This window comes from Malurus melanocephalus, unplaced genomic scaffold (genome assembly GCF_030028575.1).
Source record: "Malurus melanocephalus ecotype Western Australia unplaced genomic scaffold, MMel_1.1 scaffold_169, whole genome shotgun sequence".
NCBI classification, from domain to species: Eukaryota; Metazoa; Chordata; class Aves; order Passeriformes; family Maluridae; genus Malurus; species Malurus melanocephalus.
The window spans coordinates 774,838-798,238 of NW_026623401.1; the positions used below are offsets into that span (position 1 = coordinate 774,838).

The 23,401-nt window shown below is 38.7% G+C and overlaps 2 protein-coding genes across 3 annotated transcripts; one reads left to right on the forward strand and one right to left on the reverse strand.

The window, feature by feature from the left end:
- Positions 1-9,863: 9,863 nt before the first annotated feature.
- Positions 9,864-14,686, forward strand: LCTL (lactase like). Of its 2 annotated transcripts, XM_057372296.1 has the most exons (7): positions 9,864-9,967; positions 10,298-10,393; positions 11,048-11,102; positions 11,182-11,343; positions 11,918-12,192; positions 12,506-12,632; positions 14,542-14,686. In XM_057372296.1, the coding sequence occupies exons 1-7, from the start codon at positions 9,878-9,880 to the stop codon at positions 14,655-14,657; spliced, it is 921 nt and encodes a 306-aa protein (XP_057228279.1). In that variant the 5' UTR covers positions 9,864-9,877; the 3' UTR covers positions 14,658-14,686. The 2 variants fall into 2 exon arrangements, with proteins under 2 accessions (XP_057228279.1, XP_057228280.1); XM_057372297.1 differs by lacking the exon at positions 10,298-10,393.
- A 98-nt stretch (positions 14,687-14,784) lies between these two features.
- Positions 14,785-23,358, reverse strand: ZWILCH (zwilch kinetochore protein). The gene is made up of 15 exons (XM_057372295.1): positions 23,234-23,358; positions 22,498-22,694; positions 21,944-22,023; positions 21,567-21,722; positions 21,303-21,374; positions 20,904-20,997; positions 20,493-20,548; positions 19,559-19,661; positions 18,898-18,977; positions 18,546-18,702; positions 18,014-18,042; positions 17,482-17,618; positions 17,135-17,230; positions 16,930-17,048; positions 14,785-16,286 (listed from the first exon to the last, which is right to left on the reverse strand). Exons 2-15 carry the CDS (start codon positions 22,670-22,672, stop codon positions 16,195-16,197), a joined length of 1,446 nt encoding a protein of 481 aa, XP_057228278.1. The 5' UTR covers positions 22,673-22,694; positions 23,234-23,358; the 3' UTR covers positions 14,785-16,194.
- Between the last annotated feature and the right edge of the window lie 43 nt (positions 23,359-23,401).

Here is a 23,401-nt window from a genome sequence, read left to right on the forward strand (position 1 = left end):
TCAAGAGACTTCGCTTCAGATCAGTCCCCAAAACCATGAGGCTGTGATGGAGGACTGGGGCAGATATTTCACTTTTAGAACACATGAAATCTCCAGTGGCATTTGGGTTTTGACTTGAGCTGAAGTGGCTAAGGAGCATTAGTAAGGCCTTGTCTCTGAATTTATCCCTAAAAAAGCAAAAGCAGAAGCTTTTTTTTTTTTTTTTCTTTTTGTGGCTTTTGCTTGTTTGTTTTACAAATGAACTACAAGAAGGTCAAGCCATGGCACCAAACAACTGCCACTATAAGAYCTGTGCAAGAATTCAGATTATCCCAGTTCATATTCAGTTTCTCCATTAAATTTTAAATTTTACCTCAAAAATCAGGATCCCTACTCTGAACCAGCATGTTCAGCCAGAAATCCCAGCTTTGCAGCTCTCTGGTGCCCTGTGCAGCACCTTTCAGTGGCATTTTTCAAACCTCCTCATGGTTGAAGGGGTGAGGAAGGCAGTGCAGGTCAGGCTGGCACTGCCCAGGCTRTCCCCAAGCTCCCAGTGCTGTGCAATGCTGCCTCTCCCTGGAGCACAGCTCTGTGCTCTGAAAGGCTCCAAACTTTCCTCTCCAGCCTAAACCTCCCACCCTGGACRGAAGCAAAATTAATCTCAATGTCTTTAGTTATTAAAGTGCTTTATCTGTCCACTCCCTGACAATTTGTGCCTGTCTGGTGCATGAGAAAGGGCCCTTCTAGGGCAAAACCRCAGCTAAAATGTGTTTTTAAACTGAATTTAAAGCACTGAATGTGAATGTTTCATAATCTAAGCTGAATATCCATAGAAAGAACAATTGTATGATTTTAGTAATGACCTAATTCAACTAATTCAATAATGAACTAATTCAACCCCTTCCAAAACAATTCATGAACTCTTTACTCATTATCAAGTGACTGTGCTTGGGGACCTGCACTAATTACCACTATTCTTTGGTGCTTCATGTATTTATGTTATGGGTGCAGGGTAAAGATGAACATGGAAAGAAATTATCACTGTGTCTTTTTGTTCCTACTCACAAACAGTGATGGGAAAAGCTCCAAAAGCTCTCTCGCTGTTTTGTGGTTGTCCGGACACTTCATTTTCTCTCATTCCCAAGCTTCAGAAGCTTCCTCTTTGTGATTGCAAACAGATGATGGCAGAGCCAGCAATTAGACTAATCCAAGTAAATTCCAATCACTGGTAGCCTGCAGCAGCTTGCAGTGCTCACATCAAATGGAGGCCCACCCTTAGCACGAAGCTGTCAGCAGGAAAAGAGAAATTAAAATTGATTTTTAGAAGMAAACTTCGGTGACCTTCCTCATTGCACCCAGGAGTATCTGTAACATCTGTCATTTATTACATATCATGGTTGGGATTTTTAACCAACCGCTGAGCTTGGGCATTCAAAATCCAATGTGCACCTTTGACTGTTTCAGTGCAAAGGCTCAGGAGTTTTGACCATTTGGGAGTTACAAAAGGAGGAAGTGTCTGCACCTCTCCACACACACCAAGAACCATTATTAAAAATGTTCAATTTAGGAGCTTGCTTGAAAACGAACCTTTGCAATTGGAGCTTTTAGTACAACCAGAAGAGATTCTACAGATTTTCCTGTCTTTGCAAACTTTACAAATTTTCTTTGCAATACAGACATGGCAGATTCTCAAGCAGTTTAATTTTTTTWAATAATGACCCCAGCAAAAGCAGTGGTTAGTGATAGTTACTCAGTGAGCTCAATGGCCATAAAACATGAGAGCAGTGTCTTTCATAATGGTGCAGGAGCTGCTAAGTAAATATGATGCACATTTCAGAGTCGCTTATCTCCACCTTTTCTCAGGGATCCCAGTTCAAACACCAGATCTCCCAGACTGGCRATTTTCTTGCAATGGAGATTGTCTCCAGAAGCTGCCCCCAGATTTCCCAGGACACAAGACTGGTGTGGCCCACAGTGGGAGGCCAGCAGAGTTGGGTACCAAACAGTAAAGCAAAGCATCCTCATTTCACTTCCTTCCAATTTTCTGTTTTTCTTTGAAAAGCAAGACCAGGCCATAAGCCCAGTTGAGCTTTAGACAAAAAGTTTCCAAAAGCAGCAAATATAATGCAAGGAAAATCATTTTGTAACACAGAAAAATACAGGCACAGTTATACAAGTGTTCTTGTTCCAAGAACAATTGTAAGTGGGTTTTGTTTTGATTTGGARAAAAACTCCAATATCTCAGTGTAGTTGCAGCAGACCACACACTGGAAAAATTACGTGGTTTTCTGGTGGCTGTATAATAAGAAAGGATTTTTCTCTCTGAGACAGAAAAGGCCTATTCAAGGTTGGAAAGGGAGTGTAGCTCGGAAGAATGAAGAATCAGGAAGCTGGGGAGATAGGTCAGGATTGTGTGAGGATGATGTTGTCTCGTTGTCTGAACAGCTGCCAGGGAATTAGGAAAGACAGCTTCTCCTTTTTCATCAGAACATAAGGGCTAACAGCAAAAATCCAATAAATAGGAGTTTTAGGGGGTGTGCTGATAGGGGTGGCTCCATCCCTGGCGTCTATCTGGAGATAAGAGCTTTCRCAACACAAAGTGGAGCACAGATAGAAAATAAAATGGGAGGATCAGCATTATGGGCTTTGTGCCAAAGTTTTTGTGATATGGCCACACAATTCTGCAGCAAGAGAAACCATAAATATCTACAGCATTTATGGATGAAGCTCCATTCCAGGCTGGAGACAAGTGAACAGCAGATAAAGCACACAGAGGCAGTCCCTGACTTCACACTCATGTAGTGAGCCCATTGCATAAGCTGCTTTCCAGGTTATTTTATTGCATTTTACTTCATTGGGCAACTTTGGATGAACTCCAACAAGTAGATTTTTTTTTTTGAAACATTCTTTTTACCAATAAAACACAATAAAAGATTTTATAGCCTTGATGTGTTTCTGGCACAGTTTAAAAACTGCTGCTAATAAAACTTTTCCAAGAGGAAAAAATGACCAAGCTGTCACAATGTAAATATGATTTGTTTTTAATTTTTTTTTTAAGTTGGGGTTTTATGCAGTAAAGTGGGAAACAGCATCACAGGAAAAGATTATGTTGAGAGAAAAAAACCTGTGCAAGCACAGCTTCGAGGGAACAGTGTCATGTTCCTGGCAACCCATGGTAAATGCAGTTGGAAAGAATTGTGTTTTCATGCACACTGAGGGCTGGCTCCTCCCGACCACTGAGTCAGGGACAATTCACCAAATGACTTTAGTGATGCCCTAAAGCAGCAGCCTGGCTTGTAAATATGGCACCAGGCAGCCAGAAAAGAGCTGTGAGCTCAGTCCTGGCCTGATCCGAGCTCCCTGAGTGAGACCCATCCAGCTTCTCACACGGAAAGAGAGGTGATCTGTCAGTCTGCTCCCCCTGCCAGCTTTCTGAGCAGTCCCAGCCTCTCCTGGCACGCCAAAGCCTTTGTTCTTGGGGTGTTTTTAGGTGCAATTATGATTTAACAAGGAATGAGTAATGCTCACCCTTAATCATCGCAACTCTGGCATCGCTCAGCGCTGCGGYGACTCTGGTTCGCTGCCCTACCCAGTTCTGCAGGGCATAAAATGTGCCAAATGCCAAAGAAAGTGATTAAAAACGTGCCTTCAGCACCCATCTGCCCTGCAGCAGCTGACCTGTGTGTGCAACGCTGCCCTTTGTGTGCATCACAACCGTAGGAGCTGCTGGATTTTCAAGGATCATCACCTCTGTGCCTGGAAATGGTCCCTCCTGCTGAGCAGGAAGACAGGCAAGGGAGAGAGCCCTGCAGGGAGGAACAGGGAGCTCCTGGTGATATTCGTGCTCTCATTTCAATGCACTTTTTACTTCTGAGATCAGAGGCTCTATAAGAACTGCAGTGTTGTTATTTATTTTATGCTACCAGGCAACATTTTTAATTATGAAAGTGGCCACGCGAGGGCACCAGCACTGCTTAGGAAAAGAAAAGGCCCCAAAAGACAAAAGTGAGCAGCTAAAGAATTAAAGAGGAGTTTGTTTACAAACTGTACAGCTGCAAAAGCACAGGAGAGGGGTTCCAGGCAGGAGTCACCCACCCTGTGCCCAGCAGCTCCGTGGGTGCACAGTGGGGAGGAGAAATCCCCCACCATCAGAAGCCAGCGGGGCTGAGCTGCTCCTGCTGCCCCTGCGAGGCTCCCCTTGCTCACAGAGCCCTTTCCTCAAGGGTGGCTGTGGGAAAAGCTCCCACACCTTTGTTGTGTTCAGTGCCCAGAGCCTCTTTATGCCCTGGCTCTGGCTGCTGGCACAGGGGCAGCAGCGACCTCCCCGTTCTTCCCCTTGTCCCTCAGCACRGAAAGATTTTCTCACCTGAGATCCAGCTGAGCAGAGCTGTCTGAAATCACATTTCCACCTCAGCAATGGTTGCTTAATTTCATGGCCTTTTCAATGCACATTTTCTGAGAGGGACTAAATGTAACTCCAGAAGTAAAAGAAATGAGGAGCTGTAGCTCGAGCTGAACATCCGGGCTGGGCAAGTTGTTTTCTTCACAAAGACATCACCATAAGGAATTCCTCTAGAAAGAAGAGAAAAGAAAAAGCATTTTATTTTTCTTCAAGCCTGCATCTTAATGATCTGATTTAAAATGACACCATGTWAAAACAAAGCCCTTGGCCTCACAAAACCTGTCACTGAGTTTTCCCTGCCAAACACCGTCCAGGAGGATACAGACATTTGCACCAAGAGAAAAATCATAGAATTCAGAATCGCACAATGGTTTGAGTTGGAAGGGACATTAAAGATTTCCTTATTCCRTGGGCAGGGACACCTTCYACCAGCCCAAGGTGCTCCAAGCCCTGTCAAACCWGACCTTGRMMMYYCMRSCMWYCMRGGGMMRSCMMMRSTTCTYTGGGCAACCTGTGCCAGGGCCTCTCCACCCTCACAGAGAAGAATTCCTTCCCTAGAGCTCACCTAAATTCCCCCTCCTTCAGTTTGAAACCATCCTTGGCCCATCACTGCGATTCCTGATGAAAAACATGTACAAACCCCTTGTTCAAGAGCAAGTTCTGTCTGAATGTATAGATGAGTGCAAAGCTAATTTTGCTTACAAAGGAAAATCCTAGTTGCTAACAGATCCCTGTRGTTAAGCTAAAGCTTGTCCTGCAGCATTGACTGTGGATACAAAAGGATTGTTCTTTTTTGTTTTGACTGTAAGTGAACAAAATGCTGTTTGCCACTAGATGCTTCTCCCGAGGTTTTGTGATAGCCTGGATTAATTCCATGCAATTATTCTGGGAAAGTAAATTTATTCTGAATGCCCTGGTAGGTTTCTGGCAGTTCAGAGGAATCTCCCAGATAGGACACATCTGTTGTGAAGAACACCAGGTAAGGCAGGAATGGGGGGAAATTAAAATAACTCCAGCTGTTATCAGGGCAGAAAGGGATCACAGCTGCCAGACAGCAAGAGAGTGAAAAGGGTTTTACAGGACCATCTTTACAGCCAGAACTTATTAAACCTTTTTGCACTATTTGCAAAGCTGGTTCTTCTGCTGTATTTGTGAAGGTACTTGCCAGAATAGCAGAGCAATGAAGAGTACCAAAATGCTTGTATTAATTRGAAAAGTAATTGATTATTTCACAATAATCTGTTCATAAAACTATTTTATTCCATACAGGGTGCTATRAAATCATAAAGTGTTTTTGGCTAAGTTAATATAACATGTATTTGCTTTTATATTCAAAATAAAAGTAATTCTGGAGTATTTAAACCTGATTTAAAATGTTTGGAGTCTGCTCTTTTTTTTTAAGCCCTGCAATCTAAATGCTCCCATTTGGAACGCAGAGGTGGAGGTGTTTTTAATCTGAGACTAAAGCCTTTGATGCTGAAGTAGTTGCATTTTCCCAAGCCAGCTGTGCAGATCCTGTGTTAATTAGGAGATATGGAATGATCATTAACAAACACAGAGGAACAAGAGATCTCTGAGGTTGTACATTTTTACGTGTTCTGAAAAGGGGGTCCTTTGCCAAATTTGGTGTTTCATTTTGGTCAGGAGCCCTCCTGCAAAGCAGCACACAGTASTCCAATGCAAAACATGGTTATTTAAAATAATTTTTTTTATTTATTATTTTTATTATTTGTTCTACTTTGCCTCATGTTTCAACCTCATTTTCATGTTCACCAACAGATGCTCAGGAATGTCAAACATCCTTTGGGAACTGTATCAATTTGGGGGAAACAATGCTTTACTAAAAAGCCCTTCTGAAACTTTATTTAACACAGTTAAAATGGGTCATTCTAGGAGTTTAATTTGATGTCACCGTTTAAAATTGATGTTGGGGCTGGATAAAAGGGAAAATATCAAGATAAAAGCTACAGTTAATTAAAACTGCAATAATTGCAAGTATTAGTTTTCCTTTTCAGCTTCCACAGGTTTTGTTGCTGTGACATATTTAGGTGGGGAGATGCTGCCAGCATGATTGCTTCTTTCTAGTCACTGCTTGCAGGATTTGACTTTCTGACATTGGTGGGACAGTTTGAAATCCAGAATAAAACAGGTAACAATAAAGAGACTTTCAGAATGAAGATAAGTACCATTATAGAAAATATGCAGCTGATAATAGTTATAATTTTGCACCTCATTCTTCCCTCATTTTCCTCACCCTGCCTGAAGTTTAACTGCAMCTCCCTCTAGCCCAAGGCTTTCAACCTTCAGTTAAAATAGTTCCCATCCAGCAGAAAAAATCTTCCCTTTAGAGCCCTCAATCCCATTTGTGGAGCAGCACCCCTGACAGAGCTGTTGTRTTTTCCCAGGTGGGCCCTGGCAGGGATGAGGAGGGACATCCTGAGATCCTGGGCTGTGCTGGCGGCAGTGCTGGGGCTGAGCGTGGCCGAGGAGTTCCYGTGGACAAAGAACAATCCAGGCTCCTTCTACTACGGCACTTTTCCAGCTGGTAYGTGCCAGGCCCAGTCCGTTTGGGGTTAGGATGTTTTACACCTACTCCTGTGTTTGCACAAGGAAGAGACCCAAAGGTTTTCCTTGTTCTTCCAGGGAAAGGGCAGCAACAGAACTGGAGGGTGTTGCAAAATTCAGGAAAACCTTTGGGATCTAGGCCTGGGAATGCAGGATCCACATAACCCTGCATTCCACACAGCCCCTTAAAACAGGAAATACAGAGTGAAGGCTCACAGATTTATGGTTCATATCCACATATACCAGATTAAAATGCACAGTGTAACAAGTCACAACTGAGAACTCTTCTCCTTTTAAAAAAATTATCTGCAATTAATGAAATAAATGAAAAAACCCCTTTGTTATGCAGCCAACTTAAGGAATGAGTGAAATAACTCTCCTGGGTTTATTTCAAGCTGTTTAGTATTATCCAATCCACTCTTCACTATGGATTTATGAACTTTATCCTTCTTCAGTATTTAAACACATTTCATCCAATCAAAATCAAAACTAGAAAGACATAGGCACTGATTGGTTTTCATGCTCAAGTTTTTAGTCATTTATGAATTGGTATTTTGTATAAAAATAGCAAAATAATCCAGAATATTTCTATATATTTTATACCACATCTAAACTCAATAGTTGCTAAAACTACCATGAAACCAGAAGGRGAGAGATTATGTAGAAACCTAATTTGTTTCGTTACAGTAAGACATTTTTGCCCTACTATCAATCAGACCCCTTTTAGTCACATTTTCACATAGAAAACCTTGGYCTCTCCAGCAGGGCTTACTTTTAGTTTCAGTTCCTTTCTCCAATGAACATTTGGCACCCAGACCAATTGGGAGGAACATATTTCAATAACTTCCTTTTTGTCTTTAGGTTTCTTATGGGGTGTTGGAAGTTCTGCCTACCAGACTGAAGGGGCCTGGGACAAGGATGGGAAAGGACCAAGTATCTGGGATGCTTTTACCCACAAGAAAGGAAAAGTGTTTAGGAACGAGACGGGAGATTCAGCWTGTGATGGCTACTACAAAGTTAAGGTATCATTCAAGAGCAACTTCACCTCTGCAAATGTTCTGGAGCCATTCCATGATCCTGCTTTCCCATTTTTTGAAAGGATAACAAACAAATAATCAATGCAGTTCTGTTCACAATATGTTTCCAAGCCTAATACTATCAAAACCAATTTTCAAATTACTGTTCTGGAGGAAAGACAGATACACAGCAAGAAGAATCCAAATGACTGTGAGAAGCCAGGATTACATAATTGCAATTGCAGCTAATTTAATAAAAGTTATATTCCACTGAGGTTTCTCCACACATGTGAAGTCCAAGGGAGAAGGAGGTCTCAGCAAGAAGYAAAAGAAAAGAAACTAATTATGGCTTACTCTCCCAAAAAGGGAAAATGCAGGAGAGCTTTCATGTGAGCTCTYAAACCAGCATAAGTTCGAAAGAAGAGCTTAATAAAAAAATCTTAGAGAAGCTGGGACTCTGAGCCTCACTGGGCAGTGGCACCAGAAGAGATTGACACAGATGATTTGGGCATAAACAACGGAATTTCAAAATTTACTCTGGGCTTGTATTTAGAAAAACTTTCAAAAACTTGTCAAGATGTGTTCAGTTACATGGTCCTCTTTAGAGCAAAGCACTCTTTGCTTTCATCAGCAGAATTCTCTTTGCATTGGCTCAAATATCACCAATTCTAATTTCATTTAACACTGAAAATGTATAATTTCTTAGAAAAATAACATATATTCATATGAAATTTTGGGTTTTTTCTCATTCCTGTATAAGATAGTAAATGAAAGTCTGAGTAATTACGGTTTTGAGCCTGAGCTGAGATGTTTGAGGTCAAGATTTACAGGCTTCCATTATTTTCTAAAACATGCACATTACAAATTCTGACATAATTGTGTTGCAGAACCTCAGCTCATTTTTCTGTCCTGATAGTGAAAACATTGAGTCTGTACAGTTATACAAAATATTAAAGGACTTCTTTGGATTGTGAAAAAAAGTGGTTAAAGAGGAAGGCTTCAAGTAGAATGAGCCATCACCACAAAGATCAGAAAATACCTGATGGAATCCTCTTTTGCGCAACTCTTCCATAGATTGTCTGTCTGCATAATTATTTAAGGCAGATGAGTAACTAAGGTTATTCTGCTCGGCTTTGGGATGTGTTAATTGGATTTTCTTGCAGGATGACATTCAGTTACTGAAGGAGCTGAAAGTGAATCACTACCTCTTGTCTATCTCATGGCCAAGGATTATGCCCACAGGCATCAAAAGTAAGCACAATTTCCCCACATTTTTTCCCAATATTCTTATCTGTAGGGAATTTTACTCATGAGCGACCCATTCCTGTTAAACAGATTCTGTTTCTTTGTCTGCAGAACAGAGCTTAACCACTACAGGATTCCCAATGCTGTAATGTAAAATTCATTGCTCAATATTTTTAGATTTCTGTTCTTCCAGTTATTTGGGAACCAATCCAGGTAATTCTTTGTCTATGCTTTTCATCAGCTGAGCAACTGAATGAGAAGGGAATCCAGTTCTACAATGATACAATTAAYAGTCTTCTGGAAAACAACATCACCCCTATTGTGAGCCTCTACCACTGGGATCTGCCRCAGGTTAGCCAGTATTTAAATCAGTATAACACCTAAAATAAAGGTTTCTGATAGAAATACATTTCTTAAGGTTAAGAACTAAGAGTACTTAAAAAATAGAGATGCCTGTATGATTTTCAGAACTTGTAAATACTTCCTATTCATTTGCATTTTATATACGTTGAAGTTTCGAAAAATCTCCTTCTGGGCTAGAAAAAGAATGAAATAGAAATATTTTTTTTTTTTTAAGCAGCAGTGGAACTTGAAGTACAATTATCAAATCTTGAAATTCGTATTTCCAAAGGTTCTTCAAGAAAAGTATGGTGGCTGGCAGAATATAAGCATGATAAATTATTTTAATGATTATGCAAATCTGTGCTTTGAGAAGTTTGGCGATCGTGTGAAACAYTGGATTACATTCAGCAATCCCTGGGTAAGTCAATGCTTTCCTTCCAATCATTCTGATTCCACAGWTCTGTTCCCAARATTCTGTGGAAGTGAYACTAGAGGAGAGCAGGTGAAAAAAATKGAGAGGGAGAGGGAAGGGGAAAAACTCAAACCATTAATCTTCATCTCAGTGGGCAGACGCTGCATTAGGGCAATGTTAAGACATGAACCAGGCAGTGGGGGAGGAAATGGGAGCCAAAAGAAGGGCAAAGGGACTGGAGAGGGACAGCCCAGGCAGGAGAGCAGAGGATCCATGGGATGGAGCACATTCCCTGGCTCTGGTGCCCAGAGAAGGACTGACTCTGTGTGYTTGCAGGCGGTGGCTGAAAAGGGCTATGAGACAGGAGAACACGCTCCAGGACTGAAGCTTGGCGGCTGCGGCGCCTACAAGGCTGCTCATCACATCATTAAAGTAAAAAAACCTCCTGAAATTGTGTTCGAAATTATGTGTAGATTAGGAATTTTTACCAGATTTCACTTTTTAAACAGAAATACAGTTTCACAACGATGTAATTTCCAAGTAGAATATTGAAATGATCACCTGGTTTTAAACCATCAGTGTATAATCCGAGGCAGTACCAATGTCTGGTGCTGGATTTAACACTGTTGTGACAACTTAAATTTTCCTTATATACAAATGTCTCTTGTAGGTTGAAAAAGAAAGTATCCAGGTTAATCTAGAAACAGGCAGTAACATCCTGGCTTGTTAGAATGAATCTGAATATTGCAAGTGACTTGAGAAGTCTCCTGTAAAAATTAGCATTCATCTGCCTAAATAAATTAGGCAAAGACATCCAAAGAGCAGAGCCATGGGACAGMACCCTGTCCTGAGGGCTGTGTGTTACCTTGACTTGGATTTCCTGGAATTTAGGGAAGGAATGTTGCATAAAGGCTTTTGTGATGTCTTACATGAAATGAAAGTTTCTGTAACAGACACAAAAGAAATTCTGTGATATTTTCAGGCAGACCTCATTGAATAAAGTGCTCACCAGCTCTCCACAGTGCCCATGGCATAAGAGATGAAAATGTGCACATGATTTATTCTATTTTTCCATTATTTTTACAGACTCATGCCAAGGTTTGGCACTCCTATAACAACACATGGCGCAGGGAACAGAGAGGTAATCAGGATTCATTCTGTGATTGCTGCTGTTTATATTAAGGACCTAAAGAACTGCAGAATTGTCTCTTTGTTTTAAGGGATGGTTGGAATTTCCTTAACGAGTGGCTGGGGGGAGCCTGTTGATCCACACAGCCAAACAGACCGAGATGCTGCTGAAAGGTAYATCCAGTTCCATCTGGGATGGTTTGCAAATCCCATTTACAGAGGGGACTAYCCAGAAGTTATGAAGAATTACGTAGGTAAGTCCCAGTAATTGAATAAAACATGAATGCACACTTCCAGTACAWAACAAGGGAATAACTCCTGGCCAATCTATGTTTTAATCAAGCGAGGGCATAGGTGAGACACGGCAAAGAAACCAAAGGCCCCTGGGCTGGACACGGCTCCTAAGCAGTTTGGGGACACATCAGAACACTTTAAACCAGTGTTTTCTCAATGTATCATACTCAACTTAATTCTCCAAAGCAAAAGGATGAAAGATGATCTCACCTTAAAAAAACAATTTAGCTTAAGTGCTCTACATTAACACCAAATTCAGGAAAACCATATTTGGCCCTGGCACAGGATGCCCAGMRYAGCTRTGGCTGCCCCTGGATCCCTGGRARTGTCCAAGGCCAGGCTGGACAGRGCTTGGAGCAACATGGGATAATGGAARGYGTCCCTACCCATGGCAGGGGTGGATTGAGATMATTTTAAAGGTCCTTTCCAACCCAAAGCATCCAGGATTTTATAAGTCTATGATTTATTGTTGGTGAGATAAAGAAAAGCAATTTCCATGCACCTCAGAAATGTTTCCTATAATTATTTTGATAGGGAGGAAGAGTGCCCAGCAGGGCCTGGGGACATCAAGATTACCAACTTTCTCAGTGCAAGAGAAAACCTATATAAAAGGCACCTCGGATTTCCTGGGAATAGGGCACTTTACTACTCGTTATGTTCTGCAGAAGAACTTTCCCYTTCTCCAAGTGTCCAGTTACCACACTGACCCTGACCTGGCTGAACTGGTGGACCCAAACTGGCCAGCTCCTGGCCCTAAGTGGCTCTACTCTGTGCCCTGGGGGTTCAGGCGATTACTCAACTTCATTAAGGTGAGTAGAGCAGTTCTGTAAGTATAAAGGAAGCAACCAAAATGCCTGGTTTAGTTTTAGATTTTCAACAGTTCCACCTATTTGTCTTGTCATACTGGGAATCTTCTTTGTCAAAAAAAACCTTAATTTCAGCTCAGAAAAATAKAGAARTCAGTCATTTTAAAATAAACCYATAGTAAAATTTAATTCCAACTACACACTTTTCTTACTTAAGTAAATCTAGAAAATTGCTTTTAATGCACTTTGCTAGGTCACATATTCTRTCAAAATAAAATTATTTGATGTGAACCAATCTAAACATTTCTGTTTGCAGACCCAGTATGGGAACCCCGTGATTTATGTAACAGAGAATGGAGTGTCTGAAACAGTGCAGTGCACGCAACTGTGTGATGAGTGGAGGATACAGTACCTGAAGGGATACATCAATGAGATACTGAAAGGTTAATTTAAAAAAGCTTTTTAGGATTTGACTTTTGGAGTGGTTTCACCTTCTGCTTTTTTTTTTTACTTTTGCCATTTACATCATAGAGAAATATTCACAACTCAAAATGAACAGCAAACTGGACTAATAAATTCTCAACAACAACCTATCAATGACAACCTAACCAAATGTGTTCATGCTAATAAATATAATAATCTACATGAGATTTAATGGTGCAATATATTATCAGTTTCCACTCTCAGAAAGGAGAAATTGCACTTGATAACCATCATAGAGCTCTACTACCTCTAAGTGAAAGACAACAGTTGCAAAGAATCTAAATTAAGTTACTTTGTACTTCATTTTGCTGTCCTCCATCTCTTCCTGCCATAAACCAAAATATTTACAGAACTGTATTTTAAGGACAAAACCCCACCTTTACCAGAATGATCTGTGTTCTTTTACAGCTCTAAATGATGGTGTTAATGTCAAAGGTTACACTGCCTGGTCACTGCTGGATAAATTTGAATGGAACAAAGGCTTCTCCGAAAGATTTGGGCTTTACCACATTGACTTCAAACACAAGAACAAACCACGGTACCCAAAGGCATCTGTTGACTACTATAAAAAGATTATCAGTGCAAATGGATTCCCAAATCCAAGAGAGGTGATGTCAACTCCTGGTTTTGGTTTTTTCCCCTTGTTCTTTGATATATGTGCACACTGAATTTCAGAAACATCTTGAAGTGACACTTTGATTCTGTAAATTAGAGAAGTGTGTAATACACAGATCTCCAGAGACACTGAAAGTGGGAACAGCCTCAATTACTGTTTCCAAAGCCACTCCACAAACTCTAATTTGATTTATTGATGCAGTCAAAAATTCTCCATCAGAACTTATTTAGCAGTGCTGTCAGATTTCTAGGCAGAAAACTACACATTTCCAGTACTACCTGACTGGAAGATAATATGGACTATATTATGTGCTGTTAAAAAATTGTATTAAACAATTAACTTGGAAAAATACACTGCAACAAAACCCACAAAGCTACAGAAAAACTTTCAGAAAATCATGTGTTGCTAGAATAAAGTAGTTTAAAGTGTTGAGGGACAGAGAGAAAGCTGCTGGSAATGAGGTAGGATGCTGCAGTCTAACAGAATTGTCACCTTTCCCAGGTGGAAAATTGGCATCGGAAGGCCATGGACACCTGCTCTGCCACACACCAACACCTTGCTGCAGGTAATCATGTCTTTTATAGAACAAAACAAAGCAGATTSTGTAATTTCAGATTTTTAATTTCTCTCTGAATACTGCTAACAGGTATTTTCTCCCCAAAAGCACAAACCTCTAAAAAAAAAGTCTTCATTTAAATCTTTCCAGTTAAAACCACTGTCGCTATATGGACCAGATTTGGATGTTGCTGAAATACAGGAACTGGAAGAAATCCTACTCAAAATTGAGATTGGGGATGACAGTATTCTCCTCAAAATAAAAGTGCTGAATGCTTCTTTAAATACAAACCAAACCAGACAAATCAAGACAACCTCAAAGACAGAAAATCTCGAAATGTTTGACTTCCATATGAAGTGGAATTATAMAAAAAATAAAAGGGCTAAGGAYTGGCCTAAGATTAAGCCACATTTGRGCTCTTTGATGCCCCTGGTAACAAAGAAACCCCAACACAAGTCTTCAAAAATTTAGCTTAAAAAGAGGGAAAACTATCATGGATTTACTCCAGCTTTGGCAGACTTAYGAAATTTTATTTGCTTTGTTTGCTGTTTATAGCAATGTCATATCATTATGCCAATTTTGAACATTTTTATGTTCAAAAAAATCTTTAACCTTTATTAACTCTAGGTTAACTCTAGCAGCTACTGTGCTCCAGAGGATTAAATCTCTTACATATTACTCATTTCTCAAATTTTAGATTCCCTGATTACTCACATGGAAATGGTGACAGAGATTGTTCTTCCTACAGTTTTCACACTCTGCATTCTCATCAGTATTGTCCTCCTCATATTCTACCTTCGAAACCATAGCTAAAATTGATGTTTGCACACATCTTCATTTTCCAAAAGGACTAAGCTGCAACTGTTTTGAGTGGTTAAAATTTACCACTGATGCCTCTTTTYATACCCCTGTAATGAAATATTATTTACCTATCCACCTAGAGCTTTTAGTATTTTTTCTATTCAATTCCCAAAACATCTTTCTGTTTTTACCATTCTCTTCCYGCATTACTTTCCACTAATTCTAAGTAGCAGATTTTACAAACTTTATTATTTTGGAAACTRTTACACATTTGGTTCACCAGAAAAAATAGTTAAGATTAAAGGGATTCAAATCTTGACAGTACAAATTTCAAGTGATTAAAAGCTGCTTGCAAATTCTGATTTCAGTCTGTTCATCAATAGAAGTTTGATTACCATGTAATTGCTATTTGAAGAAAGACAAACACAGGATTTTAAAATATAAAAGGACTTAAATGTTCCCAGAGCACTTAAATGTTAACTTATGCAAGTCTAAAAGTTAGGAGAATATATACCTTGCTATTTAGGTGTGGAGAAGAGTTGYTTGAAGTGAGTAAACCAAGATGACAGTTTCTGCATCAGATTTAAACCACATCTCTCCAGTCCAGTTTACAGGGAGCCAGACTTGTCTTATACAACTTCATAATATRTTACACATAAAAATGAGGGTTATAAGTAATCTAAAAGTACTTCCAAAATGTAATGTTCCACCAATAATAATATATAATTTATAATATTTAAAGCATGAATATTGGGAGTTTTTCTTGTTCTTACTTACCAATAGTTAAGTTTTTAACGCAAAATGTTTGTCTCAAATTTTTTAGTCAGTATATATCAAACTATGAAATTGTTTAAAATTAGACAACCAAAATGTTACATCACTGAATAATCAACATAACAYATGCAACTGCCAACATATTTAAATGATTATGCCCAGCCAATTATACTGATTTTTTCCAAAAAAWTATGGAAAACATACAAGACAACACTGTTAAAATAACTCAATTCACATTGAAGGAAAATAATAATTTGAAGAGGAGAGAGAAGTATATCCAAGAATACTCCAAAATATAAATACAGGGATAAAGAAGGTGGCAGAAGATCACATGGCCCTGGGTGAAGAGCTTTCCAAATCCATCAGGATGATGAAACATCACTTGATACCAGGAGAACATGACAATATTGCTTGGTTTGTTGRTTAAGAGAATTCACACTTTGAACAGTGTCTGATTGCATTCTAAATGAAGAAAAATAAAATACGAAACCCCAAAGTGCACAACTTTATTGAATGCTTGTAAATATATGAAAAGCATCTACTCTATTTACAAAATATTTATACAAAATATAATTGCACTGCATTTTTAACGAATTAGGTGCCTACAGGTGACTTGTGGCTGTGTAGATCCCTCTTAAGTAAAATAAAGCCAATAAGCCAGTAATGACGAACTGTTTGAAGCACAGAGTGTTTCCAAAGGTTCTGTTGGGACAAAAACCACTGAACTTTCCCCCTTTCTGTACCTTTCCAGTCTTGCCTGCAGAGTAACATCAGCTTATGTGAACTGCACCTGACTGCACTGAGTCATTGTAATAAAATACAGCCTTTCTTCAGTGCTTCCATTTACTGTGGAGTCAGAAAAGAGATCTGCAAGGACAAAGGAAATAATTGGGATTAGCCACTCATTAGAAATGGGAGAGATTAGCTCAGGAAGCAGCTTCAAGAATTGTTTTCAAAGCTGCAGTTTTACTGAAGYACTTCATGACAAAAATCGTAATAACAGGAAAGCTTCATCAAATCATCACACTCTACCAAACCTCATCCCAAAAAGGCAAATTATTTCTGTATCAGTCTCTCTGTTTAATTCTTCCCCATCCTGATGCTTTTCCATTCGTTCTATATTTACTTGCAGCAAGGTAGGACTTCTCCCCTTAGCATCTTCTCTGACTAGAGACCAGCGTTAACAAGTATTCTCAGATATATTGGCAAACATTTTAGAAATAAGGTGCAAGGTATTGTGGATATCCATCATCTCATATTTGGAACTATTCTGTCATTTTAACTCTGAAAACATAACTCAGCCAAGGTGAGAAGGCAAAATGTCACCATTTTCTGAATATCTTAAACACTATAAATACCACCTCACTCTTTTATTGAAAGGCAAAATATTATTTTGCTTTTGCTAAAAAGTAAACATAAATACTTCAGACCCACTGAACTCAGTATAAAGCCTGAATTTGTTTGAAGTTTGTACTTTTCATTATTTCATTTCACAACAAACATTCCCCACCTGAATTGTTTTCTGCCCTGTGTTCAACTGGAGGATTAGTACTGACTTGCCACGTTGTTTTCACCTCCTTCTGTCCATGCCCACTACTTATCTCTACCTTCCAGATTTCAGGGTTATCACTGAGAATAATCAAAAAACATAAAAATTTAGTCAGGTATTCAGAATAATCTGAATTTTATGCTGCAAGTACTGAAATTTCTCTTACTCTTGATAGAATTTCTTCACAAGAGCTGGCCTGATGGGCAGCTGAAACACATGCTTCTCATTCAGAGGGTTTTCCTTGTAGTACTTCATACAAATCCTACAAGAGATATCAAGCAGTTACTTTCTTTAAAGAAATGCTTGTACAACAACCCTTGTGCAAAATTAACTATACTGTCACATCTTATTATTTCTTTTAGTTCTCAGTTTTAGTCACAAAGCAAAATTTAGCAGGAAGAGCCAACTTCTCCTGCAGTCTCACTATCATCAGCAATAAGGAGGGCTGCTTTTCTAAACAAACTGTATTTGTTATTGTCATTTAAAGAGCAAAAGTAAAAATGAAATAATTACTGTGTCAAAGGAAAGAGGTTCTCGTGTCTGAACTGGAGTAAGCCTGTACAGCTGACCATTATTTCCAGCATATGGTGAAGCTTTTGKACACGGTGAACTTGTTCTTGGAGATCCACTGATGTGGAAATGAAGTAATCCTGGAACAGAAAAGAGCTTCTGCTCTTACCTGAGCACTCCATTTCTACAGACACACAACACCCCTCAGTAAATAAAATCATCTTCGTGCTTATTTGAAGAAGCCAAAATTTTTAGAATGGCCCGCTGAACTCGGAACAAAGTCCCATTAAAGTGTGAGAAAGGTTCACTGCCTTGACAATGACTGAGACCAGATATCTAGGAATTATCTAAGAATTAGGAAATTTATTATCTAGGAATAAGGAAACAAAACAATGACATTTTTGCAGTGGGTTGTTCCAGCCTCAGGATCTGCAATTSAGTTTTTCAGTTTATATGACAAGCATCCCACCATCAGCTAAGCATGCTCTACTTTCTAATGCTTTCAGAGTTTCAAAATACAAATAAAGTATCTCACCAAGTAGGTTACTGTTGCAAGTTCCTGGCCTGTTAAATGAACAGGAGAAAAAAATTAGAATTTAATGCATAGTATCAGATGAAATATACAACATTCAGGTGATCAAACAGGGAATTCTACCCAAAAAAGTATGAAGTCACTGGGCGTATGATATTATTTATTGACATGATCATTCATTCCAAATAAGAAAAATCTTGTCAAGTGCCATGGTAGAGGCATGATTTATCACCAAGGCTGCCCTATGAAGAAATCTAGGACATACAAGTTTACAAAAGTAGTGAAAATAAAAAAGCAAATGAAACAAAGAATGAAAACAGGATGACAGACAAAAAAGAAATGAAGGGGTAACAACAATGGTAAAACTCAAAGCTATACTTRTTTTGAAACAAATGAGTTTTTTAAATTTTGAAATTTAAAAGTTCCACTCCAGCAGATGGGAYGAGATTGATGTTACCAAAAAGTTCATTATTTCCTGCATGGAATACTTTTTGTCTCTCGAATTCCTAATGCTGTTACCAAGTGTCAGGCTCACCTATGAAAAAACTGACATAATCCTTCTTCATCTTCTCCAAGCCAATCTCCAGGAGCATTTGAATGGGACTGATGTCACTGAGGGAAATRTCTTTCATCTTTCCATGATAGGACTGTTGAATCAATTGACTTAAGAAACTGCTGCTCCCTTGATGAATCTGAAAGTGAAAAGTCTTTTTGTTTGTGTATGAAATATCAAACATTGGGCAGAAGTTCAACATTAGAGAAACAAACTGTGACATTTGAAAGCAACTTAAAAACAACACAAATGAGAGGTAGTGAAGGGACAAGARCTACATTCTACTGGAAATTACCCAAAATTGTAACACTTACTGTGAAATATAAATACATACCCATGGCTGTATCTCACCAAGTTGCAGGGATTTTATAACCAGTGTGAAACAGTCTGTTAACTCCTGATAGGAACTGACACCTGGAAAAAGAAACAATATTTTAACTATCAGTGTCCAGGCTCTCTCTGGTTGTTAAGTCGGTAACAACGGGCCCAACACACCCTTGCAAGAACAAAACCCTTCAATTAAAGCATGAGAGCTGAAATTACAGACTGCACTGCTTTTTGGTAGCTTTGTCATGTAATGATTTTAAAAAAGGTTACTCTTAAGACACAATGATCAACAGAGACCATTGAACTCTATATACACTGAAAATTATCCTTCAGATCTAGAGAAAAAAAGAATTTAAAAGTTTTCAGCTTTAGAGCAGAGAGGTTTTGTTTTAGGGAAATTACCAATGGCTTACTACCTTTTGCAGTCATAAAATGAAATCATCTCCTGCCAGATGCTGGTCTGCCATTGTAAGTTTAAAAGAAAATGTATCAGCCTTCATACCTAAAATGGGCTCTTTTAGAAAGAGCCTGCCAATACCAATTTTCTGAAGAGCAGATCAGTCCTTAAAACTCAGAAATGGAYCTCAATTTCCCTGAGAAAGCAGTACTGTCTAGCAGACAGAGAAGAGGAAAATGAAAGGAAAATAGATGGGGCACAATGCACTTACTTTTCATTTTGCACCATAACTGTTCAGTAAAATCCAGGTCTCCTCGCTCACCAAAGATTGATTTTATGCAACTGTCCACAGCAGCTGTGTCACATTTGATTTTCTGAAAGAATTTATTGGTTTTCAATGAAAAATGGTRCCTGAGATTCAAAAACCTTCCAAATCTGAATTTTTCCAGACGTCAAAATCACTAATTTTCCCCTCTTTTCCAGGGAAACTACCACACAGTAATTTGGAAGCAAATTGTAACACTTMTCTTTGTAACAATTTCTTTCCAGAATTAACACACTGGGCCAGGAAACAAAATCTACTGTCAGARAGACTTTAGATTCCAGCCAAGCATTGTCTGCATGTCCAGCAGTGCCCTGGGAGGTCAAAATCCAGACACACAAATGCTCAGAACAGAGAGCTACTCTCCTATAATCCTGATACAGAATATTTCTGGTTTAGTTGATACAGAAATCAGTATATTTTTAAAACAACAGAAATATATTTTTAGAATATCAAGAATATTCTGCTTCTCTCTTGACAGAAAATAGACCTAAACTTTTTCTTGTAAACTAAGAGGGGAAAAATCTTAATATAACCAAACATACTTTTATAATTTGAATTTCCCCATTGCTTTACAATATCATAAATCTTTAGATAAAGAGGACACATATTCTGATACCATTTAATTGGCCCCAAATCAGTAAATTAGGCAAGAAAATTAATGATAGAATGCAATGGCAAAAGGTCAGAATTCCTGGAAGAGATCAGACCTTCTTCCATTATTTTTACACAGCAGAGACAGAAAGCAAGAGACCCATCTTTCTTTAAATCTTTTTATCTATGTATTTACACATATAAATAACAGACGAGATATAGCCAAAATCTGAAATAACCACAGTTGTGAGGGAAGTAAGTAACAAAGCTGTTAGCAAATTGCACACACCTCTGTTTCATTCTTGTTTCCAGATATACAATCACCATCCAGCTTCTTCTTTAAATCTAGTAGAGTTGAGAAAATAAGTCATCAAACCAATCATATTAATCCCCAGGCACGTCATAACTAACAAATACACTGAACAATAGAATTGATTCCTTTTAAAAATGRTTTTACTAAGTAAGGATATAGTCTGAAAAGACTTTTTTAAAGTATTTTTTATTATTATTACTTTGATAGATGACATTAGGACAAAGAAAAATGACATTTATCTATTAACCTATTTAACGGCTCTGTGCCGTGATTACAGCACAGAAATGAACATTTCTAGTTCTAATGCTTTAAAAGTTGCATGTGGAATTCCCTTTTATTCCTGTGAAGTGCTACATCCTCCCTCCTCATGGAACAAGCAGCAATTACCAGTCAAAAATTCCTGGACCAGTTTAAGAGCTGATTCAGACTCTGATGGCTCAGGCCACTCAGTCACACCCGTCTTCAAACCTTCAGCCAGAGTCTAAAAGCAGCAGGAAAATCACAACAGAAATCAGTTCTTCTTGGGAGTCCTGCATGTGTCATATTTCAAAGATAACTTCACCAAGAATCAAATCTCTACCCAGCTAACTAGGGGTTACAAATTTCTAGAATTTCCTGCATTATTTGTATTCAAGATTTCTAAAACTGAACTCAGAGTTTCAGCTAAAATAAACACTTGAAGTTATCTTTGAAACATTTGATGAAGTTTTAAATAAAGCAAATTATTACCACATAAAATCACCATTCCATGCAAGTGTGAAATTGGAATTTCTCCATAGTACTCACCAAGASGAACTGCAGTTCTCGGTACAGCTGGAACACAGGACTTCTGGGGTCCCCTGACTCCAGGGCAATATTCTGAAAGTTCCAAAATATCTCAGTTTCAAACTTTAGAAATTAAGTATCCTAAAATTTTCATTATTGTAAAGTGTGTTAGCATCACTTTAGATTATAAAAAGGTTGTGTTGTTTCTATTTTCTATCCTTTACCCTGCTCATGATACAAATTGTGCAAAGAGCTTGGGTTTGTTGCTTCTCCATCCTGACTTACCAGGGTGGCAGCTGAGATCAGTGGGGGAGTCTCCAGAATCTTATCCACACCATTCCATGTAATATCCACATAGATACTGCTTYCAGATTCTGCAATGGTGTCCTCCATTGCAGCAGCTGCAATCAGTTCATACTGAGCAAATCCCTTTGTTGTCACCTAGAAASAACAGATTTAAAAAATAAAACCAACAAACCTACCACAATCATTTAAAAAGCATTTCACAAGCACACAAAGAAGGGTTAATACCAGGCATACATTATGATCATTACCCGAAATCAGACTCTTATACTAGAGGTGAATTTTTATGGAGGATCTATAAAGCTTCCCCAAACCAGCCCAAACTTAAGTTGAAGCTATGAGAGAATATATAAACCTACAACAGATGAATGATGTCTTATTTTATGTTCCATTTTGAGTTCTTCCAGGTTTGCAAAACAGGTTTTGTCAGCTGTAGGACCTAGGAAAGGAAAAAAATGAGAATCAAAAAACCCATTTGACACAATTCATATTTAGCACTTCAAATTCATTCTGAAATACTCCATTTGGTCCAGCATGACTCATGCTATCCTTTGGAAAGCARGGATTCTCCTTGYATTTCTCCWACTGATTATAAGGGATGGTGTGAACATCCAGATGTTTAATATGAATCAGCGGTTGTGTAATAAAGCTGTTTAAATCTGCAGTTATTGCACCTGAGTGGAGGTAGGCCTGCACAGCTACATGTGCATTAAATTTATTAAAAAGGTATTTCCACCAGACAGTACTGATTTAAAAYATCTTTTCTCTCTTTTTTAATCTCCTGTTTATTAAAACCAGGAACACAGAGCATCCCCAAGCCAGTATCATACAAAGAACAAAGAGAGCAGCATGACATCAGTATTCCACATTCTTAAGCCTTGCTTTAATTTTCTGTGCAGCATGATCACCTTACCATCACATGAAACGATGTAAATATTGACCCCTGTGAYTTTATTTCCAGCCTTGAGAGGCTCAGCTCCAATCCAGCAGGTGTGCCCAGGATCAGAACCATCACACCTGACCCAGAGGGGAGGAAGCACAACCAGGTCACTCAGCCCCAGGTAGGTCATGTTTGGATTTTGCACCATCGTGTACAAGGAAATCAACTGCCTAGAAATGAGAACAGGGAGAAAATAAGATGCCAGCAAATAACACAGTATGTTAATTTAAACTTAGAATTCTAAAACTGTAATTGAATTTTATATTTTAAGCTAATTAAAAGAATAGATTAGTTAGGCAAACCACATTTTGGTACCATGCTCAGTATTTTAATAACACCTAAGACCCAAAATCAGATTTTTAGGCATTTTTTTAACAGAAGCTTYACAACAAAAACAAGCACTGAAGTCTTACTGAACTTTTTTGCTCGTCTCCATCCAGTGAATCCCATTAACCCAATAGCACAGTTCACAAGTGTTTTTCTAGTACCTGATTTTAGCTACTTTTTTAAACACTTTTAGGTACTAAAAGTAGGGAGCTCATTTTGCAGGATGGAAAACAGTCACAGCTCCTCAGAAACTAATGTGGAATTTAATTTTGGGGACAGAAAYTAGAAACTTGAAAATAATACATGTTCTGAATATTAGAAGAAGACACAAAACTGCAAAAGAAAACTACCTCAAAAGGGGAGGGAAAGCTTCCACACTTACTTTGCTCTTCCAACAGAAAGAGCCAGGGSTCCAGCACGCTCCTTTGGCAAAAGCTCAGAGGCATTAACAGCATCATCTSTTCTTGATTCTTCCACTGAGTCAGTTTCTTCATTATGTGTCTTCAAAAGAAATGTGTAAGTAAGTCAAAAACGGCAAGGTGTGTCAAAA